The sequence below is a fragment of the Schistocerca gregaria genome, chromosome 7 (assembly GCF_023897955.1).
Source record: "Schistocerca gregaria isolate iqSchGreg1 chromosome 7, iqSchGreg1.2, whole genome shotgun sequence".
Classification (NCBI taxonomy): Eukaryota; Metazoa; Arthropoda; class Insecta; order Orthoptera; family Acrididae; genus Schistocerca; species Schistocerca gregaria.
Window position 1 is genome coordinate 343,123,872 of NC_064926.1, and position 25,376 is coordinate 343,149,247.

At 44.6% G+C, this 25,376-nt stretch overlaps 1 protein-coding gene across 2 annotated transcripts in view; it reads right to left on the bottom strand.

The window, feature by feature from the left end:
• The window catches only part of LOC126281530 (uncharacterized), a 155,196-nt gene that overhangs the window by 8,668 nt on the left and 121,152 nt on the right, over positions 1-25,376 (bottom strand). Inside the window, exons 3-5 of one of the 2 annotated variants that reach the window (XM_049980576.1) lie at positions 17,014-17,214; positions 7,462-7,605; positions 3,956-4,192 (exon numbers count right to left, since the gene is read on the bottom strand). In XM_049980576.1, the coding sequence (XP_049836533.1) occupies positions 3,956-4,192; positions 7,462-7,605; positions 17,014-17,214 (582 nt within the window). The remainder of the gene's footprint in view (positions 1-3,955; positions 4,193-7,461; positions 7,606-17,013; positions 17,215-25,376) is intronic. The other variant, XM_049980577.1, reaches the window with a different exon arrangement.

Consider the following 25,376-nt stretch of genomic DNA (forward strand, 5'->3'; position numbering starts at 1 on the left):
AGCTGGGCTACGGTCCCGCACACCGTTAGGCCGTCTTCCGCTCACGCCCCAACATCGTGCAGCCCGCCTCCAGTGGTGTCGCGACAGGCGTGAATGGAGGGACGAATGGAGACGTGTCGTCTTCAGCGATGAGAGTCGCTTCTGCCTTGGTGCCAATGATGGTCGTATGCGTGTTTGGCGCCGTGCAGGTGAGCGCCACAATCAGGACTGCATACGACCGAGGCACACATGGCCAACACCCGGCATCATGGTGTGGGGAGCGATCTCCTACACTGGCCGTACACCTCTGGTGATCGTCGAGGGGACACTGAATAGTGCACGGTACATCCAAACCGTCATCGAACCCATCGTTCTACCATTCCTAGACCGGCAAGAGAACTTGCTGTTCCAACAGGACAATGCTCGTCCGCATGTATCCCGTGCCACCCAACGTGCTCTAGAAGGTATAAGTCAACTACCCTGGCCAGCAAGATCTCCGGATCTGTCCCCCATTGAGCATGGTTGGGACTGGATGAAGCGTCGTCTCACGCGGTCTGCACGTCCAGCACGAACGCTGGTCCAACTGAGGCGCCAGGTGGAAATGGCATGGCAAGCCGTTCCACAGGACTACATCCAGCATCTCTACGATCGTCTCCATGGGAGAATAGCAGCCTGCATTGCTGCGAAAGGTGGATATACACTGTACTAGTGCCGACATTGTGCATGCTCTGTTGCCTGTGTCTATGTGCCTGTGGTTCTGTCAGTGTGATCATGTGATGTATCTGACCCCAGGAATGTGTCAATAAAGTTTCCCCTTCCTGGGACAATGAATTCACGGTGTTCTTATTTCAATTTCCAGGAGTGTATTTCTTTTGCATATCTTGCTCCTCTCGAAGCTTGCAAAACTTGTGCTGGGACAGAGAATTTCAATGGTGATGTGTGGGAGGGTAAGATTACAAGCGATCAGAGGAATTAAGCGTAGTATGGTCACTGTTTTCCAAATACACAGATGGAAATAAAAACTGTAACACCGAAAAATAATTATTGTAGAGTAATGAATAAATTTGCCTAGGTGACATTTTTAAATCATTAACACTGAAGCATCACAGGTTAATGTAACCACAAGATAAGCCATTCCAAACGAGAAATCGTGCTGCATTAATAATCGGTGTAACCACCGGAATGTTGAACGCAAACGTGCAAACGAGCATAAATTGTGTTGTATAGGTGCCAGATGTCAGTTTGTGGAATGGAGCTCCGTGCCTGTTGCTTTTGGTCGGTCAATACAAGGGTGCTTAATGCTGGTTGTGGACGACGCTGGAGTTCTTGTCCAATAATATCCCGTATGTGCTCGATTTCATGCAGATCTGGATGTCGAGCGGACCAAGACAACATGTCGACCCTCTGCACAGCATGTTGGGCTACAAGAGCCGTTTGCAGGGGACCGCTACGTCTTTGGAAAGTATCCCGTAGAATGATGGTCGTGATTGAGACAAAAACAGGTCGAATCATCAGATTAACGCGTAGATCTGCAATCAGCATAATCACGAGAGTGCTTCTGCTGTAATTCGAATTTGCACCGCAGAGCATAACTTCGGGTATAGGCAGAACGCGTCCATCACGCAGACAGGCTGGTTGCAGGACGTCAGCTGGCCTCCTTCTAAACAACACAAGCCCATCACTGGCACCGCGGCAGAACCGGCTTTCATCAGAAAACACAACACACCTCATTATTCGAAAGCGGTGTTTTTGGTTAGTAGCCACTGCGGCAGATCGAGCGCTGAAAATGTTCACGTCGTCGTTAAGAACAGGTGGAAATTCGCAAAGTGTGCGCCCAATGGATGTCTCGCAGTCTTCAAACAGCACAACATGCATATCGAGAGACTCTCTCTCTCTTGAATATTTGGGTGGGTCCCAAAAAAAGTCTTATATGGTACCAGAGTGGGCACCAGGGGGGAGCATGCGAATATAAGGACGACATGGCAGTCGACAAAGGTCTAGGAGCGCGCAGTCGAAAGCTTGTGAATAATAAACCATCAGCAGTTAGCGGAAAGAGCATTCTGGTGCTCCGTGTGCAAGTCAACAAAACACAGACATGTATAGCTAACATTATTCTCTTATTTTATTTTTGAAGTGAGGTAATAGAAAACCGATAAGAGTAGCAAATGTTTAATGTTAACGAAAATGTTTTTACCACACAGTCTTCGTTTCGGACTGCACACAGGATAAAGGAATGCCGGATTGCACCTTTCTCGTCACTCCCCTTCATTAGCCACTCCTGCCTTGGCCCTAAATGATTCATCATGTTTTGGTATTGGCAACATTGCGTTCGCGTCAACATTTTAAAATTGAACAATACTGATTTTGGAGTCTGATATACTCTCTAAATTTCATTCTGATTTTTTAGTTTGATTTCGCGACTTTAATTCACTAAACTCTTTGTTCATTTTTTTACCTGAAAATAAAAGTTAAATGAATGTTTTAAAAGCCATTCCTCTCTTACTCACTGGATATTTTTATCAGAACCAGCTTAATATAGATTAATGTTATTTGCTACAAGTAAGTACCAGAATTCAACACGAACGACTTTGCACAAAAGTAGTTCCACGCTCTCTTATCACTTATGGGTGTCACATTTGCTACCACACATAGTAGATTGGCACAAAACCGTTTGTTTGTTTTAGCACTGAGTAAAACTGGCGAAATTTACTCCCCCTTACTGTTCCTCACCCTTGCGGAATCTCCTGTCACTTCCGCACTCCCCCCTCCTCCTGCCCCACTCCCTCTAACCCCCGCCCCACCCCTGCCCTTTCATCAGCTCCAGCATTCGCTAGTAAGTGAACAAGCTATTGTGGCACTTCCAAATTTCTAAAAATGTAAAGTGGTATGCACGGACAAGAAGTATGGGAAGACTTTCCTTGGACACTTATGCAGCCTGTGTGCCTTTTTGTTGAAAAGTACTTAATTCCTTACCTGAAATAATAAATCAAATCATACAGCGACAACAGGCGTAAGCTGACTTAAAGCATTGCATTTCCTTTTTTTTCAGTTTCTTTTCTGTTTATAGTTTTTCAGCTAAAAAAGCTACGTGTACTTCAAGGTTTTTCATTTTCTTTATTGTCTTCTATTGTTTTAAAATAATGTTCTGCTTTCATTAATTGAGTTTTTATTTCTGAATGTCTCTACGTGTATCATTCCATCATGATATTTTCATAGTCAGGTTCTAAAAGAATTGTTAAGCTACGAACAGATTATATGATTTGTTTTCACACCCCAGCGGGTTTTGTTATTTCATAGTGTGGGTATGTTTGTCCTTCCAGTTAGTGTGCCTTTCTCAGACTTCGCTGTAGCATCTTGAACAACATCGCAGTACGCAGTCACTCTGAATTGATTATGGCACTATGTCAATCTAAATAAATATTTTTTATCCGTATTAAACCGAACACATTTTTCTTCTACTCATACCGAGTGTTTTGTCTGTAATGAGTTGGAAGTCGGCATCACATTTACCCTCGCTACGAAGTACAGAAAGAAATAAAAGCTTTTGTCAGCATCAGTTCGCCTTTGAAAAGCAGTAGAATCTATATTTGGATTTTTATCAACTATAGTTAGATACTGGTAGTCTTGCAGCATTCAGCATCAGACATAAACTGAGAGCAGTGTGTAAGGTACAGACATTTGCTAAATGGGTTGTTTACACAAATTGTTCAAAAATGGTTCAAATGGCTCTGAGCACTATGGGACTTAACTTCTGAGGTCATCAGTCCCCTAGAACTTAGAACCACTTAAACCTAACCAACCTAAGGACGTTACACACATCCATGCCCGAGGCTGGATTCGAACCTGTTACCTTAGCGGTCGCGCGGCCACTCCGGCCTGCTACACTAATTGTGAAAAGTGTTTTCTTTCCAAAGACAGATGCTTCAGAAAAGTGGCTCAGTCAGTGGTACAGACGGAAAATGTCTAGGAAACTTACCTGTATGTGGAAGACAGTGTCTGCCCAGAGAGACAGCGTGACACAGGAGGAGTCCGTGTAGAGGTTGCCGGTGATTCCCCCTCCGTCTACCTCCCACGTAACCAGGTACAGCGGGGATCCCCCGCCCCGCCAAGCTGCTGCCATGTCGTCCTCCGGGGCCCGCCATGACAGTTCTGCGAAGACTAGCACGCCTTGCTGCGTTACTGACGCCACGCCTACAGACCAGACGTCACCATACTGAAAACAAAGGAAATACACAGACAGCTAAAATATGACCGCCGCAAAACATAACAGCTGAGTTGTTTGAGAACAGCGTGGCTGACGTTTTAGACAGTGAAGCATGTCTTCACGCCTGGCAAATCCGTAATTGAAAATGTACATTGCTGTTGAGTAAAATCTGAGCAGTTATGAAGACCAGACGCAGATGATTATTGTACACTGAAAGCAAGATTGCACAAGTGATGACAAGTGCACAACTTGCATTGATTGAGTAAGGTTATACGTGATTATCATATTGTTTAGTTAAAGATTTGTAAATGGCCGTGAGCATTGAGATCTTTTTATAACAACAGTATGCGCTAATTCCTGGGCCAAAAAAGTCTACTAATGTCAAAAACGGCCTTAATATGAGAAATAAATTTCAGACAACGTGTGATTGCGACACTTCACTGTTCGAAGTGAGTCATGGACCGTGTGAAAATCGGACTAGAAGAAAATTTGAGACGTGGTGCTAAAGAAGGATGTTTAAGATTAGATGGATTTGAAGCATATACCGCAGAATCAGTGAGGAGAGGAACACACGGAAAACATGTATAAGAAGAAGGTACGGGATGATACGAGTTGAGGGAGGTGAAGGCGTAAAACCTGTAGCAGAAGACAGAGATATATAGAATCTGTCGAATGAATAATTGACGATGCTGAGTTACTGTTCAAAGAAAAAAATTGCTGAGGCCAAGCTTTGGAATACGAAGTGAATCGATTGACCGGCGTTTCTGAATGATGTTTCTCCTAATACGACACCAGCAGCCACAATGGCGTATTGCTGCCACAGTATTGTGTGTGCGGTTGACGTAGACCACAGTCAACAGGAAGGAAAATTGTTTTAACGTCCCGTCGACATCGAGGTCATTAGAGACGGAGCACACGCTCGGATCGCGTCAGCGGTATGGAAGGAAATAGGCCGTGCCCTTTCAAAGGAACCATCCCAGCATTTGCCTGGAGCGATTTAGGGATATTACGGAAAACTTAAATCTGGTGTCGTCCGGACGTGTATTTGAACCGTCGTCTTCCTCAAAGCTAGTCCAGTGTGCTAGCCACTGCGCTACCTCGCTCGGTGCCACAGACAGTAAGTCGACGCAATAACATGGCAATGGAACACGAGGTGTGACTAAGGCTTTAGTCAATAGAAAGCATTACTGCCCCCGCACAGTTATTATGTAATGTAGCACACTGACAGTTTAAGAAGAGGTCCTACCGGCAGCATCCATCGAAGATTAGTGTCTGCTGTTCTGTATACTGTGTGCAGGTCTTCCTTTGCACAGAAGACACATCACGTCAAACGGAGACGACTGACTTCAAAATACGAGTGAAGAGCAGTTGCTGGTATTGTTGTCATCAGTTCGAAGATTCTTTTGATGCAGCTCTTCAACAACTGTCAGTACTGTGCAAGCTTCTTCATCTCTAAATAACTACTGGATCCTGAATGTGTTTGAGAATGCTTACTATGTTCCACCCTTCGTCTCCCTTTCCAGTTTTTACACCTGTGCTCCCCTCTACGTTCAAACTAGATATTTTTCAATGCCTCAGACTGTTTCCTGTCAATCTATTCCTTCTTTTTATCAGGACTCGATTGACTGCCTCTTCATTAGTTATCTGTCGTACCGGTGCAATCTTCGGCGTTCTCTTGTGGCATCACATTTCGGAAACTTGTATTCTCTTCTTATCCGAACTGTTTTGTCGCCCACATTTCAGCGCCTTACAAGTCTTTTCCGCAGACAAATACCTTCAAGAAAGACTTCTTAAATTCATATTCTATTTTAATATAGTTATCCTTTCCAAAAACGCACTTCATGCTAATGCCAGTTTGTATTTTGTACCATCTCTACTTCGGCCATCATGAGTAATTTCTTCACCGAAATGACAAAGCTCACTCACTACTTTTGGTCTCTCACTTTTTAATCTAAATCATTCAGCACAGCTTGTTTTAATACGACTGCAGTCCGTTATCTTTGTTGTCCTTTCTTAATATTTTCTCTTTTCAGAACAGTATTCATTCCGCTCGGATCATATATTCTATCAAGAACAAAACGATTGTCCCATGTAACCGGCGAGCATATGCGTTTTGTGTTCTCTATTATCCATTCATCTATTCCGTATGATACCGAGCGAGGTGGCGCAGTGTTTAGCACAGTGGACTCGCATTCGGGAGGACGACGGTTCAATCCCGTCTCCAGCTATCCTGATTTAGGTTTTCCGTGATTTCCCTAAATCGCTTCAAGCAAATGCCGGGATGGTTCCTTTGAAAGGGCACGGCCGATTTCATTCCCCATCCTTCCCTCACCCGAGCTTGCGCTCCGTCTCTAATGACCTCGTTGTCGACGGGACGTTAAGCACTAATATATATTCCGTATGAAGGGAGGTAGGCGTGTCAAAATTAAATTTCCATATTAGATTCTAAAATGTTTTATTTTCCACTTAGAGACACTCATTGAAAAAACTGTTAAATTAACTGGGGTGGGTACTATGTAGCGCACCTGGTTAGAAAGCACAGCTAGTTTGGTCGCAGGGCCGGCGATTACTAAAAGACGACTACGAATAGCGCCGCCGTGAGGCACCAGCGGACATTTTTGTCTGTTCCTCTTGATGTGATGTCTCACCTCTAGACGTTTGATGCAAAGATTCTGAAATGCCCCGTACGGTACTGAACATTTCCTGTGTGACACCGAATTGTACATTCCAGGTACATATCTCTCAGGAACGATAATGGTTGCCTATTTCATAAAAACTGATGACATCGAATGAGTACCTTGTTTCCTGGAGTTCATGGTATCAAATGACGGGACACGTCTTTCATAAAATCTTCGTATTGGAGATAAAAGGGCAGAGCAAATAAAATGTGGTTTAAAATATGGTTTAGTTCAGGATGCAGTCAGCCTTTTTTACCCAAGGCCCACTTTTGTGTCGTTGATACTAGTAAAATTTTCTAACCTCCCACTGGTTCCACAGGAATAGTGATTTATAGAGTAGGAAAGCAACTTAACTTTACAAAAGGCGAGTTACAGCAAGTTAAAGCATGCAATAATAATTACTCAATACTTCATGCTAAGATTCTATAAAGCCGTAATGGAAATGTTTTCAAAATGCCTACCGCCTTCCGCCCACCTCGAGGGCTGGATCGCCTGCTAGTGGCTGACTACCACTCGTCTAGTTAGTGATACTGGCCGTTTTATAAGAACTTGCAGGGGTAGTATCGAACATGAAGAAATCAGGAACTGTGGAGCACTGACCGTGACCTCGTAGCTGGCGCCGCGGCCTCGGAAGACAACAGCTGGGTCTGACATGTGGTCGACGCCACGGACTCCTTCGGACCCGCCGGGGTCCACCAGCACCACCCCGTCCTCGTCGGGACCGGACGGCGGAGGCGCCTCAACCTGTGACATGGAGCGCCTGGTCAGACAGTAATGGCCGGCTCACAGCACACTCCACACAAAAACAAAATAAAAAAAAATGATACACAAATGGGCATGAAGTATATCTGTGACAGAGACAAAAGTAAGTCTTTATATGAAAACATCATAATTTCTGCGAGCCCTCGCAGTTTCGCTGTACAAAACGCCAAAGGCCTGTTCCCAATAGGCAGTGCGAGTTACTAAATATCGTCAACAGACCGTTAGTCATTTCACCTCGGGTACATACAGAAGTACGAAGACATCGTATGATAACCTTCTTCATGTGACTGTAATGAACTGTGTACAATTCCCGAAAGATAGACATTGACAGCGCGCTCTAGAAAGCCTGTCCACTTTCAGTCACTGCATGTTTTATCCGAATCGGTTGTGCTACGGGTCACGAGGTGGAATCATTCGATACAGATAGATAGGGAATTATACTGTCGAAAATATATTCTAGATGATGATATCTGGACTTCCTGCTTATCGCGAGCGGTCGCTTTACCATTTTGCTATCCGAACACGATTTACGGCCAGACCCAAACTTCCGTATGCCGTCAGCGATGTGTCTACAACCTATACTCGCACATACCTTAAGTATATTCCCATACAGGGGAGACACTTCATGTGAAAGTCGCTTGCCCGGTGTCGGCGGATAAATATGATATTGCACTGCCAGTGTTATGGCAAATGTCCTTCGGACATGCATGCATTCGAATAGCACAGGCATTGAAATATCACTTTAAAACTGACATAACTTCACTGCCTGCGACACTTCGCGCAGCTCCACCGTCGGAGGTTCGAGTCCTTCCTCAGGCATGGGTGTATGTTTTGTCCTTAGCGTAAATTAGTTTAATTTTAGATTAAATAGTGTGTAAGCCTAGGAACCGATGACCTCTGTTGTTTGGCACTATAGGAACTTAGCACAAATTTCTAAATTTTCTGATTGGCCATCACGTATCTTGTAAGCAGTTGCATTTTAGAGCTTCACCCCATATTCTGTGCATATAAGCTTGATCCACATTAGTACCTAAGACTGCATTGAGGACAAAACGCCGATTTAGCACGACGGTACTTAACATTGCTAATATTCAGAGACAATCAGAATGTGTAAGCCTTCAAGACCATTCGATTATGGAACTTACCGGCGCTCAGCGTTGAGGTTATCAGCGTATTTGTTTATATCAAAAACGTCAGTGTCATTGTGAATACCTCAGCACCATAGAAGAAACTACAGCATTCTAAGGTGTAATTCAATTATTCGGGGTACATCATGTAAACAAACTGATGAATCTCTTATCTTTTTGTAGATGTTTGATTGTCTTCATTAGCCATCTCTGGTACCGCCACATCTGACCGCCGTGTCTTCCTCAATCGATAGGCGTCAGCGGATACGGATATGTAGAAGCATGTCGTCAGCACACGGCTCTCCCATCTGCTGTCAGTTTACGAAACAGGAGACGCTACTTCTCAGTCAAGCAGTTCTTCAATTTGCCTCACAAGGGCTGAGTCAACCCCGCTAGCCAGAAGCGTTCGGTAGACTGGGCGGTTACGCATCCAAGAGCTAGCCACGCCCGACAGCGGTTAACTTTGGTGGTCTGACAGGGACCGCTGTTACCACGGCGGCAAGGCCGTTTGCCTTTACCATCACATCAGGTAGTATTATTATTTTGCTGCTGTAAAGACTATCAGCAGAGTGTGTTAGGAGTCAGCAGGATGCGAATTATGGACTGCTAGTGGTGTAGATCTATTTTTCCAGTCCAGTGGTCGGATCTCCGATTGCTAATGTATGGATAGTGAGAAACTTAACCCTGTCTCACAGTTGAAAGAAATTAAAAGTAGCTATCTGTTTTACTTGCTAAAATCTTTCTAACCAGGTCGCATGAATATTTCTTTGTTTACAAACAACCGCTTTCAACACACTTGCTGCCATCTTCAAGTCATTAAATAACATAAATTTGTGAAGATCTGAAGATGATAACAAGGTCTGTCGAAATCGATTGTTCGTAAGTAAAGAAATATATTTGCGATCTTGAGTTCAGAGAGTTTTTGCCGTGTCTCATGTGTCAAAGCGAGGGCGGCGACCTTTATTTAGAATGATTTTATGTGCGCAGCAGTGCAGAAAATTAGTCTGCGTCCTCCAGTAAACATTCCCCATTAACCATCGTTACAGTGGGTTCGTTACTTCTCTCGAGCGCCCCACGTCACCAAGAGTGCGTTTATTCTCTCTGCGGCGACGCGTATGCTTTTGGGGGCCGCTGCGGATGCTCTGAGCCACGGAAGAAAGGATCTTTTCAACATTAATACGTCGAATTGTAGAGATGAAATGGCCTCTCTCACAATTGATACGTGTAGAACTGCCACGCCTGTAAGACTTGATCGTACGCACGTAGCGCACTTCTCTTTGCTTTAAACCGTCCTCACACTGGATGTGTTTTCTGACGAGATGTGGAGCTGTATAAGTTTTCTGACATCACTTCCTGTTACTTCACGTTAAGAAGCCATTGTCTAGCGTTAAAGGCAAAATAAGTTCTGCGATATTTCGGCAGCGTTGCCCATAAGATGAAAGAACTCTCTCTACGTCACAAGCAGAACTTCCAAGAAACGCATTCATCGTTTTAAGCTGAAGCCCATATTCGTGGGTCTTATACTTTAAATTACACCTTATCAATATACGCCGTTTCCAAAGACCAGTAGAGTGAGGATCTTTCGAAACCTTGTCGTTATTGGTACAATAAGTTGTAATAAAATTGTGGGAAACGACATATGGGGGTGGGAACGGTTGATAAATTTTCGTATTTTGTTACTTTCGTGTTATAACTCGTGTGTTATGAGACTGCTGCATTTTAAGCAAATGGTACATTGAAGATTCATCAAAAATGCGTCGCTGTTGATAGGATTTGTTATAATTAAATTTCAGTTAATACTATAACGGCGATTAAAGGTTTCAGAAGATTGTTACATAAAATACAAGGTTCTTTGTTGTTAAACGTAGTGTATTTGGTGAAGGCACCGAGTTATGAAACAATGGGTAGTGGGATCGTGTTTTGCGGTATCTTAATTTATTTTCGTCACGTTCGCGATTTTTTTTTTTTAAATCGTGGTGCTCCCTGTTAAATTAATCGAAATAGCTTCTACAATATTCAGTGTCATGTAGATATAATATTACTATCTGTCTTTAGTGAGTCTGGTTTTATGAAGTTTCGTTATCTCATGTTCTTACTGACAATACTTTCCTTTCTGTTCACAAAAATGTTCAAATGTGTATGAAATCTTATGGGACTTAACTGCCAAGATTATCAGCCCCTAATCTTACACACTACTTAACCTAAATTATCCTAGGGACAAATACACACACGCATACCCGAGGGAGGACTCGAACCTCCGCCGGGATCAGCCGCACAGTTCCTTTCTGTCGAATAACATGTTCATAGGTATTGAAGTTTTTATTTATGTATACTATAGATATGAGCACATGACTAGCATATGAACAAGCGAGGAACTGTGTGTTTTAAGCCTCCTAGCGTCACTGGGGTGAATATGACGCGATGAGCACATTGGAAATATTTGTCTCACTTGCTTTAGAAACTATTACTTTCAACATATGTGACTTCCTCCCTCTCAGTCAACTGTATCGAATAATGATTCGTTCATTTTTATGTACACAACAAATTAAATTTTATTCGTGTTTTTTTGTGCACTGAGTACCATATTATTAAATATAAAAATATTTTTGTTTATTGACCGTATTGTTTGTGAAAATAGAACCACAGCTGCTACAATAAACAACTGTAATTATGTTACCATGTTAGTTCTTTACAATACTGTCTACACAAGATGAACATTAATAAAAGCGACAAACTGGATTCCTGACTTTAATTGGAGGAAAAAATGTCCTATGAACATGTGCCCGGAAATGGACAAAAAATCGTTCTGAACACAGTATAAAGTACAGAGTTGCATCGTACCCACGTCACAGCAGAGGTTCAAGGTGGCCTCCATGGGAGGCAATGCACGCGCTCACAGGTCGCATCATGGATTGTCATACAGGATGCTCATAATCGTGCTGTGGCTTACACCATATCGGCGGGCCACTGGGCTGCAGGTTGTGCTAGGTTTCCTAGCAATATCCAGCAAGGCCCGGTCCTGCAAATCTGGTGCACGCACAGTCCGTCGCCTTCCTACACATTTGTCTGTCTGAAAGAACCCCCCGATGATACAAACGCCCAAAAGATTTTGGAAATGTTGTGTAATGTGGTTGGTGTCAGTGAGGGTACTTGTTTTGGTATAGCTGTGTTACCTGTAGACCGTTTCTGTCTATTTGGCCATAAGCAAACACTATCTCGACTTGTTCCCGACATGAACACTTACAGTACGCTGCGTCAATCACGTAGCCTGCAACGCACAAGGAAAACACAGTACCTGGCCATAGGAACTTTCATTCGTCAGCGCCATCTACCGTGGCAAAAATGCATTTTCGGAGACATATTAATAGGACTTTTCTTTCACCAGTTATAGTATGGAATCCTTCCCTGCAATTTGTTGGTCGGTTTTATTATTGTTCACCCTGTATGTTCGAAGTTAATTACTTGGGGTCTATATGACCGCAGTAGTCCTCAGTGATACAAAAAAATGAAACAAAAATCCTGGTAGTAGGAAGGTTAATTGACCTAATGTAGGAATTTCACGTGGGTCCATTTTGTAAGCAAACTGTGTGGTTTGCGAGCCAGATACAGCCGACAGCTGCCACTAGAGAGTGCTCCAGTTGCAAAACACATCTACTAGATGTGAGGCAGGCGCTGTGTCTCGCGAGCTGCCTCGTCCTGTGTGAGGACGATAGCTGAGAGCATGACGTCAACACCCGTCGTCAGAAACTGAGGTAAGCGATTTGCTAGAACGACCACTCTGCTCTTCGTCGTCGTTAAGGAAGGGCCTGTCCAGCTCGTTAGACGGACCTCCCTGTCCCGGCTGCGTTGTACCCATTGCCCTTCGTGACGAAAACAATCATTGTCGCTACCCAAACGCCGGAAAGTTCACGTTTTAACAGGAGAGTGTGAATGCTATTTTTCTACCGAAATGAACTTGCAGCTACTAAACAGCCAGTACGTATTTCGTGGCTCCATTGTCTTTGGCAGTTGTTCTTATCCTCTCCACTGATTACCAAGAGAAATTCAGGGCAGTGCATCAATGAACTGTGTTGTCTGTTTGTGATTAATTACCGATCGTGTCTCCTGCAAATGTGCCTTAACTTGCTCAACGAAAAACTAAGTATTCATCGTGTATAAAGGCTCAAGTGGACATCATTGTTTCTCGCGATCCTTCTGTTTTGTTTTAACCATCTATTTCCTCGCTGCTTTGTAATTCCAAAAGATGCACGACTTTCTGCAGATTTTACCTAAGTAACACCTGTCCACACATTGATAGCCTATAGTTCTTGGCCACGTAAGCTAATACACTACTGGCCATTAAAATTGCTACACCTAGAAGAAATGCAGATGATAAACGGGTATTCGTTGGACAAATATATTATACTAGAACTGGCATGTGATTACATTTCAAGGCAGTTTGGGTGCATGGATCCTGAGAAATCAGAACAACCACCTCTGGCCGTAATAACGGCCTTGATACGCCTGCAGAGCTTGGATGGCGTGTACAGGTACAGCTGCCCATGCAGCTTCAACACGATACCACAGTTCATCAAGAGTAGTGACTGGCGTATTGTGACGAGCCAGTTGCTCGACCACCATTGACCAGACGTTTTCAGTTGGTGAGAGATCTGGAGAATGTGCTGGCCAGGACAGCAGTCGAACATTTGTATCCAGAAAGGCCCGTACAGGACCTGCAACATGCGGTCGTGTATTATCCTGCTGAAATGTAGGGTTTCTCAGGGATCGAATGAAGGGTAGAGCCACGGGGCGTAACACATCTGAAATGTAACGTCCACTGTTCAAAGTGCCGTCATTGCGAATAAGAGGTGACCGAGACGTGTAACCAATCCCATACCATCACACCGGGTATGGCGATGACAAATACACGCTTCCAACGTGCGTTCACCACGATGTCGCCAAACACGGATGCGACCAACATGATGCTGTAAACAGAACCTGGATTCATCCGAAAAACAATGACGTCTTGCCATTCGAGCCCCCAGGTTCGTCGTTGAGTACACCGTTGCAGGTGCTCCTGTCTGTGATGCAGTATCAAGGGTAGCCTCAGCCATGATCTCCGAGCTGACAGTCCATGCTGTTGCAAACGTCGTCGAACTGTTCGTGCAGATGGTTGTTGTCTTGCAAACGCCCCCATCAGTTGAATCAGGGATCGAGGCATGGCTGCACGATCCGTTACAGCCATGCGGATAAGATGCCTATCTTCTCGACTGCTAGAGATACGAGGCCGTTGGGATCCAGCACGGCGTTACATATTACCCTCCTGAACCCACCGATTCATTGGATATCAACGAACGCGAACAGCAATGTCGCGATACGATAAACCGCAATTCGATAGGCTACAGTCCGACCTTTATCAAAGTCGGAAACGTGATGATACGCATTTCTCCTCCTTACACGAGGCATCACAACAACGTTTCACCAGGCAACGCCGGTCAGTTGCTGTTTGTGTTTGAGAAATCGGTTGGAAACTTTCCTCATGTTAGCACGTTGTAGGTGTCGCCACCGGCGCCAACCTAGTGTGAATGCTCTGAAAAGCTAATCATTTGCATATCACAGCATCTTCTACCTGTCGGTTAAATTTCGCGTCTTTAGTACGTCATCTTCGTGGTGTAGCAATTTAATTTGCCAGTAGTGTAATTCGTTCAGAGACCGCAGTGAATCATTAGTCAGAAAAACTAGACGCACATACAGAACAATGAAAGAGATCTTGATTAGATTCATACATTTCGAACTCTTATCCAGTCCTACTACAAGCCATAGCTATTGGAACAATAACTGTATTACTATCAGACAAATAAGCGCCACTGTAGCAGAAAGTGGCATTTCTAGGAAAAGAAGGGTGCGTGCTTATCATGCTCACTCAAGCACAGATATGCCCTACATTCAGCTGAGAGTGTTTACTTCTGTAAAGCACGATTAAAAAGTTTCCGTTCGAAGGCGGTACAGTCCAGAATCGATATACCAGTCAGGCATAACTGTTTAAGTCAGGAGGTGTATTTTCCAGTAATGCATTGAGGCAATTATCTCATCGGCGAACCATGTTTAAGATACCGTTTTGATAAAACTCTGTGCTCTGCTGCACATTCACGTCCGACAGAAATCGTCGACCCTTCAAGGCCTAGTATTCACATATCGAGAGATCAGGACTATAGGACATGTGCTTGAGTGTCTGCCATTTGAGTATGCCAATTGACTCTGGCCTCCGTCTTGTGTCGAATCGCAACCATCGCGGAACTTAGCGCTCAATTCCACAAATGTGGTTTTGAACAGACATGCTGCCCCATACACACCTTTCTCCGACGGATGACTACCGGCGTTTGTCCTTCGACAATCAAGCATAGAATAACAGCAAGATGGTATCGTTTGGACACATTTGGTAACAACGCCGCTATAGTTGACATTTTCACATTTACCGCACAAACGCCCGGAACGTTAAGAATGCCACACAGTCCCTTTCCCACATGTCAGTGCTTATGCACCGCATCAGAGTAGCGCTACGTTGCATATACGCCATCAAACGCCATCAAACGCCCTCAAACGGGAACTTTTTGATCGACCATTATACTTATCTAACAGAGGAATATACGTCACGCCCTGGCTCAAAAACTCGAAGTGATCTACCCAACACAAAACTTATTCATCAAACAACATTTGAGATGACCTACAGTATTAATAAATGGACTGTCGTGATAGAAAATTACAGAGATAGCAGGGGACGTTAGTATACTACCGGCAATAAAAATTGCTACACCACGAAGATGACGTGCTACAGAGGCGAAATTTAACCGAAAGGAAGAAGATGCTGTGATATGAAAATGATTAGCTTTTCAGAGCATTCACACAAGGTTGGCGCCGGTGGCGACACCTACAACGTGCTGACATGAGGAAAGTTTCCAACCCATTTCTCATACACAAACAGCAGTTGACCGGCGTTGCGTGGTGAAACGTCGTTCTGATGCCTCGTGTAAGGAGGAGAAATGCGCACCATCACGTTTCCGACTTTGATAAGGGTCGGATTTCAGCCTATCGCAATTGCGGTTTATCGTATCGCGACATTGCTGCTCGCGTTGGTCGAGATCCAATGACTGCTAGCAGAATATGGAATCGGTGGGTTCTGGAGGGTAATACGTAACGCCCTGCTGGATCCCAATGGCCTTGTATCACTAGCAGTCGAGATGACAGGTATCTTATCCGCATGGCTGTAACGGATTGTGCAGCCACGTCTCGACCCCTGAGTCAAGAGATGGGGACGTTTGCAAGACAACAACCATCTGCACGAACACTTCGACGACGTTTGCAACAGCGTGAACTATCAGCTCGGAGACGATGGCTGCTGTTACCCTTGACGTTCCATCACAGACAGGAGCGTCTGCGATGGTGTACTCAACGACGTACCTGGGTGCACGAATGGCAAAACGTCATTTTTTCGGATGAATCCTGGTTCTATTTACAGCATCATGATGGCCGCATCGGTGTTTGGCGACATCGCAGTGAACGCACATTGGAAGCGTGTATTCGTCATCGCCATACTGGCGTTATCACCCGGCGAGATGGTATGGGGTGACATTGGTTACACGTCTCGGTCACCTCTTGTTCGCACTGACGGCACTTTGAACAGTGGACGTTAGATTTCAGATATGTTACGACCTGTGGCTTTACCCTTCATTCGATCCCTGCGAAACCCTACATTTCAGCAGGACAATGCACGACCGCATATTACAGGTCCTGTACGGGCCTTCCTGGATACAGAAAATGTTCGGCTGCTGCCCTGGCCAGGATATTCTCCAGATCACTCACCAACTGAAAACGCCTGGTCAACGGTGGCCGAGAAACTGGCTCGTCACAATACGCCAATCACTACTCTTGATGAACTGTGGTATTGTGTTGAAGCTGCATGGACAGCTGTACCTGTACACGGCATCCAAGCTCTGTTTGGCTCAAAGCCCAGGCGTATCAAGGCCGTTATTACGGCCAGATGTGATTGTTCTGGTTACTGATTTCTCAGGATCTATGCACCCAGATTGCGTGAAAATGTAGTCACATGTCAGTTCTAGTATAATATATCTGTCCAAGGAATACCAGTTGATCATCTGCATTTCGTCTTGGTGTAGCAATTTTAATGGCCTGTAGTGTGCATCCACGTTATCGCAGTGGACGGTAAGTTTACCGGCGCAGGTGCACTGAACAGGTCCCTCAGGCCGTTCGGTCTGAATCCACTGACCTCCACGAGGGTCGGCCAGAGCTTGGCGCTGCTGCGCCGCGATGGAGCGCTGGAGGGTATGCGTGGGCGGACACTGCCTCCGGGCTGCGCCACAGCCGCCAGCAGCCGTGTTAGCCATTCCGCGCTGGGGGCGGAGGCGCCGCGCAGTGGAGGCGGCGCGGATGTTGCGGCATTCCTACACAGCTGGCGACACGTCCCAGCCTGCAACAAGCAGCTCTTCTCAGAGGTGGCGTGTCGGCTACGGTTAGCGCGAGTAGCTGCGCGCATTTCTCATCAGTGACAAGTGGATTCTTCACCGAGAAGATTGTCGCTTTGCGCACGTGATGCCTACGACCGATTTACACACAGATAAGTATCCTCGTAACTCGTAATTCCTTAGAGTGGAATCTGTTGCACACCACCAAAGGATACTAACCATTCGTTATTCCTTAAGAAGGGTGTTGCCTCCTAGGGATGAAATGCCCGCTGAAGAAACATACAAAACATTATAAAGCTTGTCCACTACTAAGGAGCTATATAGGACATTGAAAGCTCCATTGGAAAGCCTTTTTATTCATTCAAACTACATGTAGCCTCATCTCTCGGGAAGTCACCTATAAGGAATGCTTTGTTTGTTTTTCGCCCTTTTCCAGTGGGAGAAGGTAACTTCCTGTGCACACGTTATCGTGCTAGTCTCCTCCGTATATCAGCACATAAGTGCGCTCCTTCTTTAACCTGTTCTTGCAACATAAATGGAAGAAAAGAGAGGATATTACTATTATGCATGACACCTATAATGGCAACAGTCCCTTTATTATCTTAGTTTAGTTTGCTAGAGGTGACATACACTATGTGACAAAAGTATTCGGACACCAGGCTGAAGATAACTTACAAGTTCGTGGAGCCTTCGATCGGTAATCTTGGAATTCAATATGGTGTTGGCCCACCCTTAGCCTTGATGACAGCTTCCACTCTCGCAGACCTACGTTCAAACACGAGTTGGAAGGTTTCTTGGCGAATGGCAGCCCATTCTTCACGGAGTGCTGCACTGAGGTGAGTAATCGATGTCGGTCGGTGAGGCCTGGCACGAAGTCGGCATTTCAAAACATCCCAAAGGTGTTGTATAGGATTCAGATCAGGACTCTGTGCAGGCCAATCCATTACAGGGATGTTATTGTCGTCTAACCACTCCACAACAGGCCGTGTATTATGAACAGGTGCTCGACAGAGTTGAAAGACGCAATCGCCATCTCCGAATTGCTCTTCAACTGTACGAAGCAAGAAGGTGCTTAAAATATCAATGTAGGCCTGTGCTGAGCCTCGCAAAACAACAAGGGGTGCTAGCCCCTCCCATGAAAAACACGACCGCACCACAACACCACTGCCTCCGAATTTTGCTGTTGGCACAACACACTCTGGCAGACGACGTTCACCGGTATTCGTCATACCAGCACCCTGCCATCAGATCGCCACATTCTGTACCGTGATTTGTCACTCCACACAACGTTTTCCCACTGTTCAATCGTCGAATGTTTACGCTTCTTAGATCAACCATAGCGTCGTTTGGCATTTACCGTCTTGATGTGTGGCTTACGAGCAGACGCACGACTATGAAAGCCAAGTCTTTTCACCTCCCGCCTAACTGTCATAGTATTTTCAGTGGATCCTGATGTAGTTTGGATATCCAGTGGTGATTTCTGCCTATTACACATTACGAGCTGGTCGGAGTGGCCGAGCGGTTCTAGGCGATATAGTCTGGAACCGCGCGACCGCTGCGGTAGCAAGTTCGAATTCTGCTTCGCGCGTGGATGTGTGTGATGTCCTTAGGCTGGTTAGGTTTAAGTAGTTCTAAGTTCTAGGGGACTGATGACCACAGCAGTTAAGTCCCTTAGTTCTCAGAGCCATTTGAAGCCAACACATTACGACCCTCTTCAACTGTCGGCGGTCTCTGTCAGTCAACAGACGATGTCGGCCCATACAGTTTTGTGCTGTACGTGTCCCTTCACTTCTCCACTTCACTATCATATCGGGAAACAGTGGACCTATGGATGTTTAGGAGTGTGGAAACTTCGCGTAAAGACGTATGACACAAATGACACGCAATCACCTGACCACGTTCGCAGTCCGTGAGTCCTGTGAAGGGCTCCATCCTGCTCTCTCGCAATGCCTAATGACTACTGAGGACGCTGATATGGAGTACCTGGCAGTACGTGGCAGCACAATGCATCAAATATGAAAAACGTGTATTTAAGTGCGTCCGGATACTTCTGCTCACATAGTGTAAATTCTTCCGTCTACATGTTTACCGTGGGCAAACGCGCTTTTATATTGATGTTTTTGGTTTATCTTTTTTATTTCTTTGAGTCGTCAGCCTCAGACTTGTTTGATGCTGTCTGACAAGCTATCCTCCCGTGTGCAGCGTTTTCATCTCAGAATATCATTAGTGCCCTACTTCTTAAATTATTAGCTCCATGTATTCCAATCTCTGTATTCCTACACACCTATACTGTCTACAGCTCGCTTTAGTATCATGGAAGTGATTCCCTGATTTCTTTACAGATGTCCTATCATCCTGTATCTTCTTCTCATCAGTGTTTTCCATACATTCCTTTCCTCACCATTTCTGCGGAGAAGTTCATTTTTCTTTACCTTAGCAGTCCACCTAACTTCCAAAATTCATCTCTAGCACCATATTTCAAATACTTCGATTCTCTTCTGTTCCGATTTTACCACAGTTCATATTTTATCACCATACAACCCTGTGTTCCAAACGTACATTCTGAGAAATTTATTTCCCAATTTAAGGTATATGTTTGATACAAATAAACTTCTCTTCGCCATTAATTACCTGTTTGCCAGTGCTTGCTGCTTTTTATGTCTTCTTTGCTCCGACTTGTTGTTGCCTATTTTGCTCCCTAGATAGCAGAATTCTTTTACATCATCAACTTCGTGGTCATTAATACTGATGTTAAGTTCCTCACTTTTCTCATTCCTGTTACTTCTCATTACTTTCGTTTTTCTTTGCTTTAGTCCCAAACCATATTTCGTACTGGGGATAGCAGTGTTATCAGCGAATATTATCAGTCATACCCTTTCAACTTTAATTTTAACCCCACTCTCGAAACTTTCTTTAATTTCGTCATTGCTTTTTCGACACATAGGTCGAACAGTAACGAAAAACTACGTCTCTGTCTTACACCCTTTTTAATGTGAGCGCTTCGCTCTTATCTTTCCAGTCTTACTGTTCCCTCTTGGTCCTTGTACATATCATATATTACCAATCTCTCTCTGTAGCTTACCTCTATTTTTCTCAGAATTTCGAAAATCTTGCACCATGTTACATTGTTGAACGCGTTTAACACGTCGACGGGATTCTATGAAAGGATCGTGATTTTTCTCCAGTCTTGGCTCCACTATCAACCGCAGCTTTAAAACTGCCTCCTGGTACTTTACCTTTCATAAAACCAAACTGGTCGTCACGTAATAGACCCTCAGTCTTTTTGTGTTCTCCTGAATGTTAATCTTTTCAGCAATTTAAATGCGTGAGAGGTTAAGCTGATAGAGCGATAATTGCCGCATTGTCGGATCTTGTAACCACTCGAAGTAATACGGATACCCACCGACGTGGAGTGTATCCGCGGTCTGGGGAACGGTTCGATTCGATTGTTCCGATGTTTCGGAGAAGCACAGCGTCGTTACTCCTGGTGTCATGGTATGGGTACTCCAGATCATGCATTGGTGTCGGTGATTGAGGGAAATAAGACGGTACGACGGTACGTCTCGGCGATTCAGTGTCCTCTTGTGTTGCTTCCCATGCGACAGTATTGTGGTGGCATTCTTCAATAGCACAACGTTTGCAGGACGTTGAGGTACTCCCACGGCCCCAGAAAGTATCCCGTATCGGTCCCCGATAGAACCTGTGTGGGACCAACTCGGCTGACTGTCCCAGTGACAGTATCCAGGATATGAAGGATCCGTTACAGTTGTGGACCAGCCTTCCGCACACAGGTTTATGACTCCCGTCCCGTTGGAATAAAGATGGTTGAAATGGCTCTGAGCACTATGGGACTTAACTGCTGTGGTCCTCAGTCCCCTACAACTTAGAACTACTTAAACCTAACTAACCTAAGGACATCCATGCCCGAGGCAGGATTCGAACCTGCAACCGTAGCGGTCGCGTGGTTCCCGACTGTAGCGCATAGAACCGCTCGGCCACTCCGGCCGGCCTCGTTGGAATCAGTACATGCATCCAAGGCAGAGGAATTGCAACGTCACACTGATAAGTACGCCCAAACTACCATTGTTTTTTTTCTTTTTTTCTTTTGTAAAAGTGACTCGATTTTGCAATCACTGAAATTGCTTTACATACTCTCTCAATCCATGAAATATGTAAATATACTTAATACTTTCATCGACATTCAGGTGATCAGCGACAATGAACAGTGAGGACAGTAATGTGTGCCAATTTTTTAAAGTGGTCATTTCCGCATCGTTATTACGATAGGTCTCCAAACAAGACAAATAAGAACATGGAAAAGTATCTAATAACCCATCGAAAAACGACAGGTCCATTGGTGATCTGATGGTGTGGCAGGCTTCAGCATTCGTCTCCATATAATTCGAAACTGGCCCCTCTCGGATAACTTAGGAGAACAGACCATCCGCAACGTGGTGCGCCTCATAGCCCCTCCTATTTACGGGCTGCAATGCATTTACTAACAAAGATATGCAGAGCATTTCCCAAACGTGAACCACGTCATAAATGCATGCCATTTGTCTACGGTTTCCCACAATGCTTGCCGGGTTAAGTGGGAAAATTTCGATGTTCTGAAGCTAGCTCAAATACAGAGAGACAGCTGCGACTTCTCTAGTTGGGATAGTACAAGCTCAAGTACTGTTATCATCTGCAACTGCAAAACTAACTCCACCCCCAGGTTATATGTGGCTGCCAACTTCTTAGCTATTCTAGCCCACGCCCCCACACTGATTGCCCCTGCCACTCTTTCAGCATCGTCATCCGCTAATCGCTCTGTCAGGCACAACCACTCCACCAGCCCATCTTGAGTGCCTCTACATAGTATCTCGCCGGATTCGCTAATTGTTAAGCACAGTCTGTTATCAATTTTTCTGTGGAACTTATTATCATGGTCCAAATGAGACTCCCAATCTCAAATGAGCTTGATCTGAAGAGTATTTACGACGATTATTCAACAAAGAATGCCAGAAACGGGCTTGTGTCACCAGCGCCAGAAGTGTAACACTGAAAAACATCCATTGTAAATAAAAACACTTGCCACCTCGTTTAACAAGTCTTCTGTCACATGCGGTAAGGTATTCTTCTGGTAGGTCTCGTTCTTATTTCATCACTCATGTTACAGTCTCACTATTTTCGAACTACTGCCCACCTATGTAGTTCGTAAACGGCCATAAAAGACGAAAACCATTAGTAGCTACGTCAGAGCTCTACTGTAGAGTTCTCAAACATTCCTAAGGAAGTATTTGCAATAACGTCTTCGTTTGTCTTGCTGTTAAGGGCGGCCATTGTCACCAAGTAGAAACACCCTCGCTGTCAGAAAGTCATGTCGGCCTCAGCCTATGGCATGTCGTAGTTTCCACACAACGGTTGCTTAGGAAGGGAACAATTCATGGGGCTGCGTCAGAGCCTTGTCGGCAGGCCAACCCCGCCCCTCTTTTATCGCCGTGGCTGGCTAAGGGACTGTCTGCTGAAGGTAACGGAGCTGTGGATTTGTCAGTTGAGTTCGTTGATGGCCAGAAAGTAATACTTGAGCGAAGGATACTGTGTAGCCAGACAGTGTAGTATGTAGATCGTAATGGTCAATGCCGAGTACGGCCATCTGTACACAATCATCTATTGGGAGAGGGGACAGGGTTGTTTGCTGATGTCTGGAAGAAGACCTGAGTTCACACGGAATGACACAGAGTACAATGTGTGCTGTTGGTGGGGGCATGGCTTTTAGTATGAAGTTTTCGGTGGAATAAGTCACTGTGATGCGCTGCGCGCCCAGAGTGGTGAAATAGGCTTATGCCTGCTGTGGTGGTTTTGGGGCGCAGCAAATAGTTACGAATTATGTCAAGAGAATTACTCAGTTTCACGGCGGGATCGTCTTGCGTAAGTGTGTTACATTCTATTTTAATGCGATCATATTTCCGCCAGAGATACTGTAATTTCACCACAGATATTCTGGATTGTGCAGCGTTTGTTTGCCTATGTCGTAGTTAGGATGTGTAGTTGTCCGTTAGCACTGCTTTGGTAGACGGTGTAGTCCTGGTCTCACTTATTCAGTCTGATTCTCTGACCCCATTCGTAAATTTGTTATGGGATTGTACTGCTTTTCTTTGTTTGTGTCCACTATCAAAGTATTGCTCAGTAACAAATATTTGAACTCCTTTTAGAATAAGCAAAGAAGGGAAAGCAGAAAGGTGGAAGGAGTATATAGAGCGTCGGTGCAAGGGCGATGTACCACAGGGAAGAGGACGCAGATGAAGATGAAATGGGGATATGAAACCGCGTGAAGAATTTGACAGAGCACTAAAACGAAACAAGGCCCCGGAAGTAGACACCATCCCATTAGAACTACTGATAGCCTTGGGTGAGCCAGCCGTGACTAAACTCTTCCATTTAGTGAGCAAGATTGCGACAGACGAAATACCCTCACATTTCAAGAACAATACAATAAATAGTTCCAGTCACAAAGAAAACAGATGTTCACAGATGTGAAAATTAGCGAACTATCAGTTTAGTAAGTCACGGTTGCAAAATACTAGTACGAATTCCATACAGACGAATGGAAGAACTGGTAGAAGTTGACTTTGTGTAAGATCAGTTTGGATTCCGTAGGAATGTCGGAACACGCGAGGCAATACTGACCCTAAGACTTATTTTAGAAGCTAGGTTAACAAAGGCAAACCTAAGTTTCCAGCATTTGTAGACTTAGAGAAAGCTTTTGACAATGTTGACTGAAATATTGCCTTTCAAATTCTGAAGGTTGCAGGAGTAAAATAAAGGGAGCGAAAGGCTATTTACAATTCGTACAGAAACCAGATGGCGGTTATAAGAGTCGAGGAGCACGAAAGCGAAACAGTGGTTGAAAAGGGAGTGAGACAGGTTTGTCGCCTATCCCCGATGTTATCCAATCTGAATATTGAGCAAGCAGTAAAGGAAACAAAAGGAAAATTCGGAGTAGGTATTAAAATCCATGGAGAAGAAATAGAAACTTTGAGGGTTGCCGGCGACATTGTAATTCTGTCAGAAGCGGCGAAATACCTGGAAGATCAGTTGAAGGCAATGGACAGTGTCTTGAAAGGAGGTCTCTGGATAGACGAGCGGTCCGCGCGGCTTCCTCCGTCGAAGATTCGAATTCTCCCTCAGACATCGGTGTGTGTGTGTGTGTGTGTGTGTGTGTGTGTGTGTGTGTGTGTGTGTGTGTGTGTTTAGTCCTTAGCGTAAGTTAGCTTAAGATAGATTAAGTAGTGTGTAAGCTTAGGGACTGATGATCTCAGCAATTTGGTCCCATAACACCTTACCACAAGTTACCAAATTTGAAAGGAGGATGTGAGCCGAACATCAACAAAAACAAAACGAGGATAATGGAATATAGTCGAATTAAACCAGGTGATTGTGACGGAATTAGAGTACGAAATGAGACACTTAAAGTAGTAGATGGGTTTTGCTAAGTGGGAAGCAAAATAATCTGATGATGATCGAAGTACAGAGGATTCGAAATGTAGGTTGGTAATCGCAAGAAAGTCTTTTTGAAGAAGAGAAATTTGTTAACATCGAGTACAGATTTAAGGGTCAGGAAGATCTTTCTGAAAGTATTTTTATGGAGTGTAGCTATGTATCGAATTGTAACATGGACGATAAATAGTTTAGGCAAGAAAAGAAAAGAAGTTTTTGAAAAGTGGTGCTACAGAAGAATGCTAAATGATTAAATGAGTGGATCACGTAGCTAATAAGGCGGTAATGATTAGAATTCGGGAGAAGATGAATTTGTAGCACAACTTGACCAGAAGAATGTATCGGTTGGTAGGACACACTCTGAGGCATCAAGGGATCACCAGCTTAGTTCTGGAGGGAGGCGTGGAGGGTAAAAATCGTATAAGGAGACCACGAGATGAATACAGTAAGCAGATTCAGAAGGATGTAGCTTGCAGTAGTTGCTCGGAGATGAAGATTCTTGGGCAGAATAGAGTATCATGGAGAGCTGCATCAAACCAGTCTGTGGACTGAAGACCACAACAACAAATTTCTGTTAGTTGTCATATTACTGTGCCCATTTCAACTAAGAATTTGGCTTTGATGTTGTTGTATACGATTGCTAATAAAAGGATATTTGAAACAAGTTCACACTCGCAGACGTCCA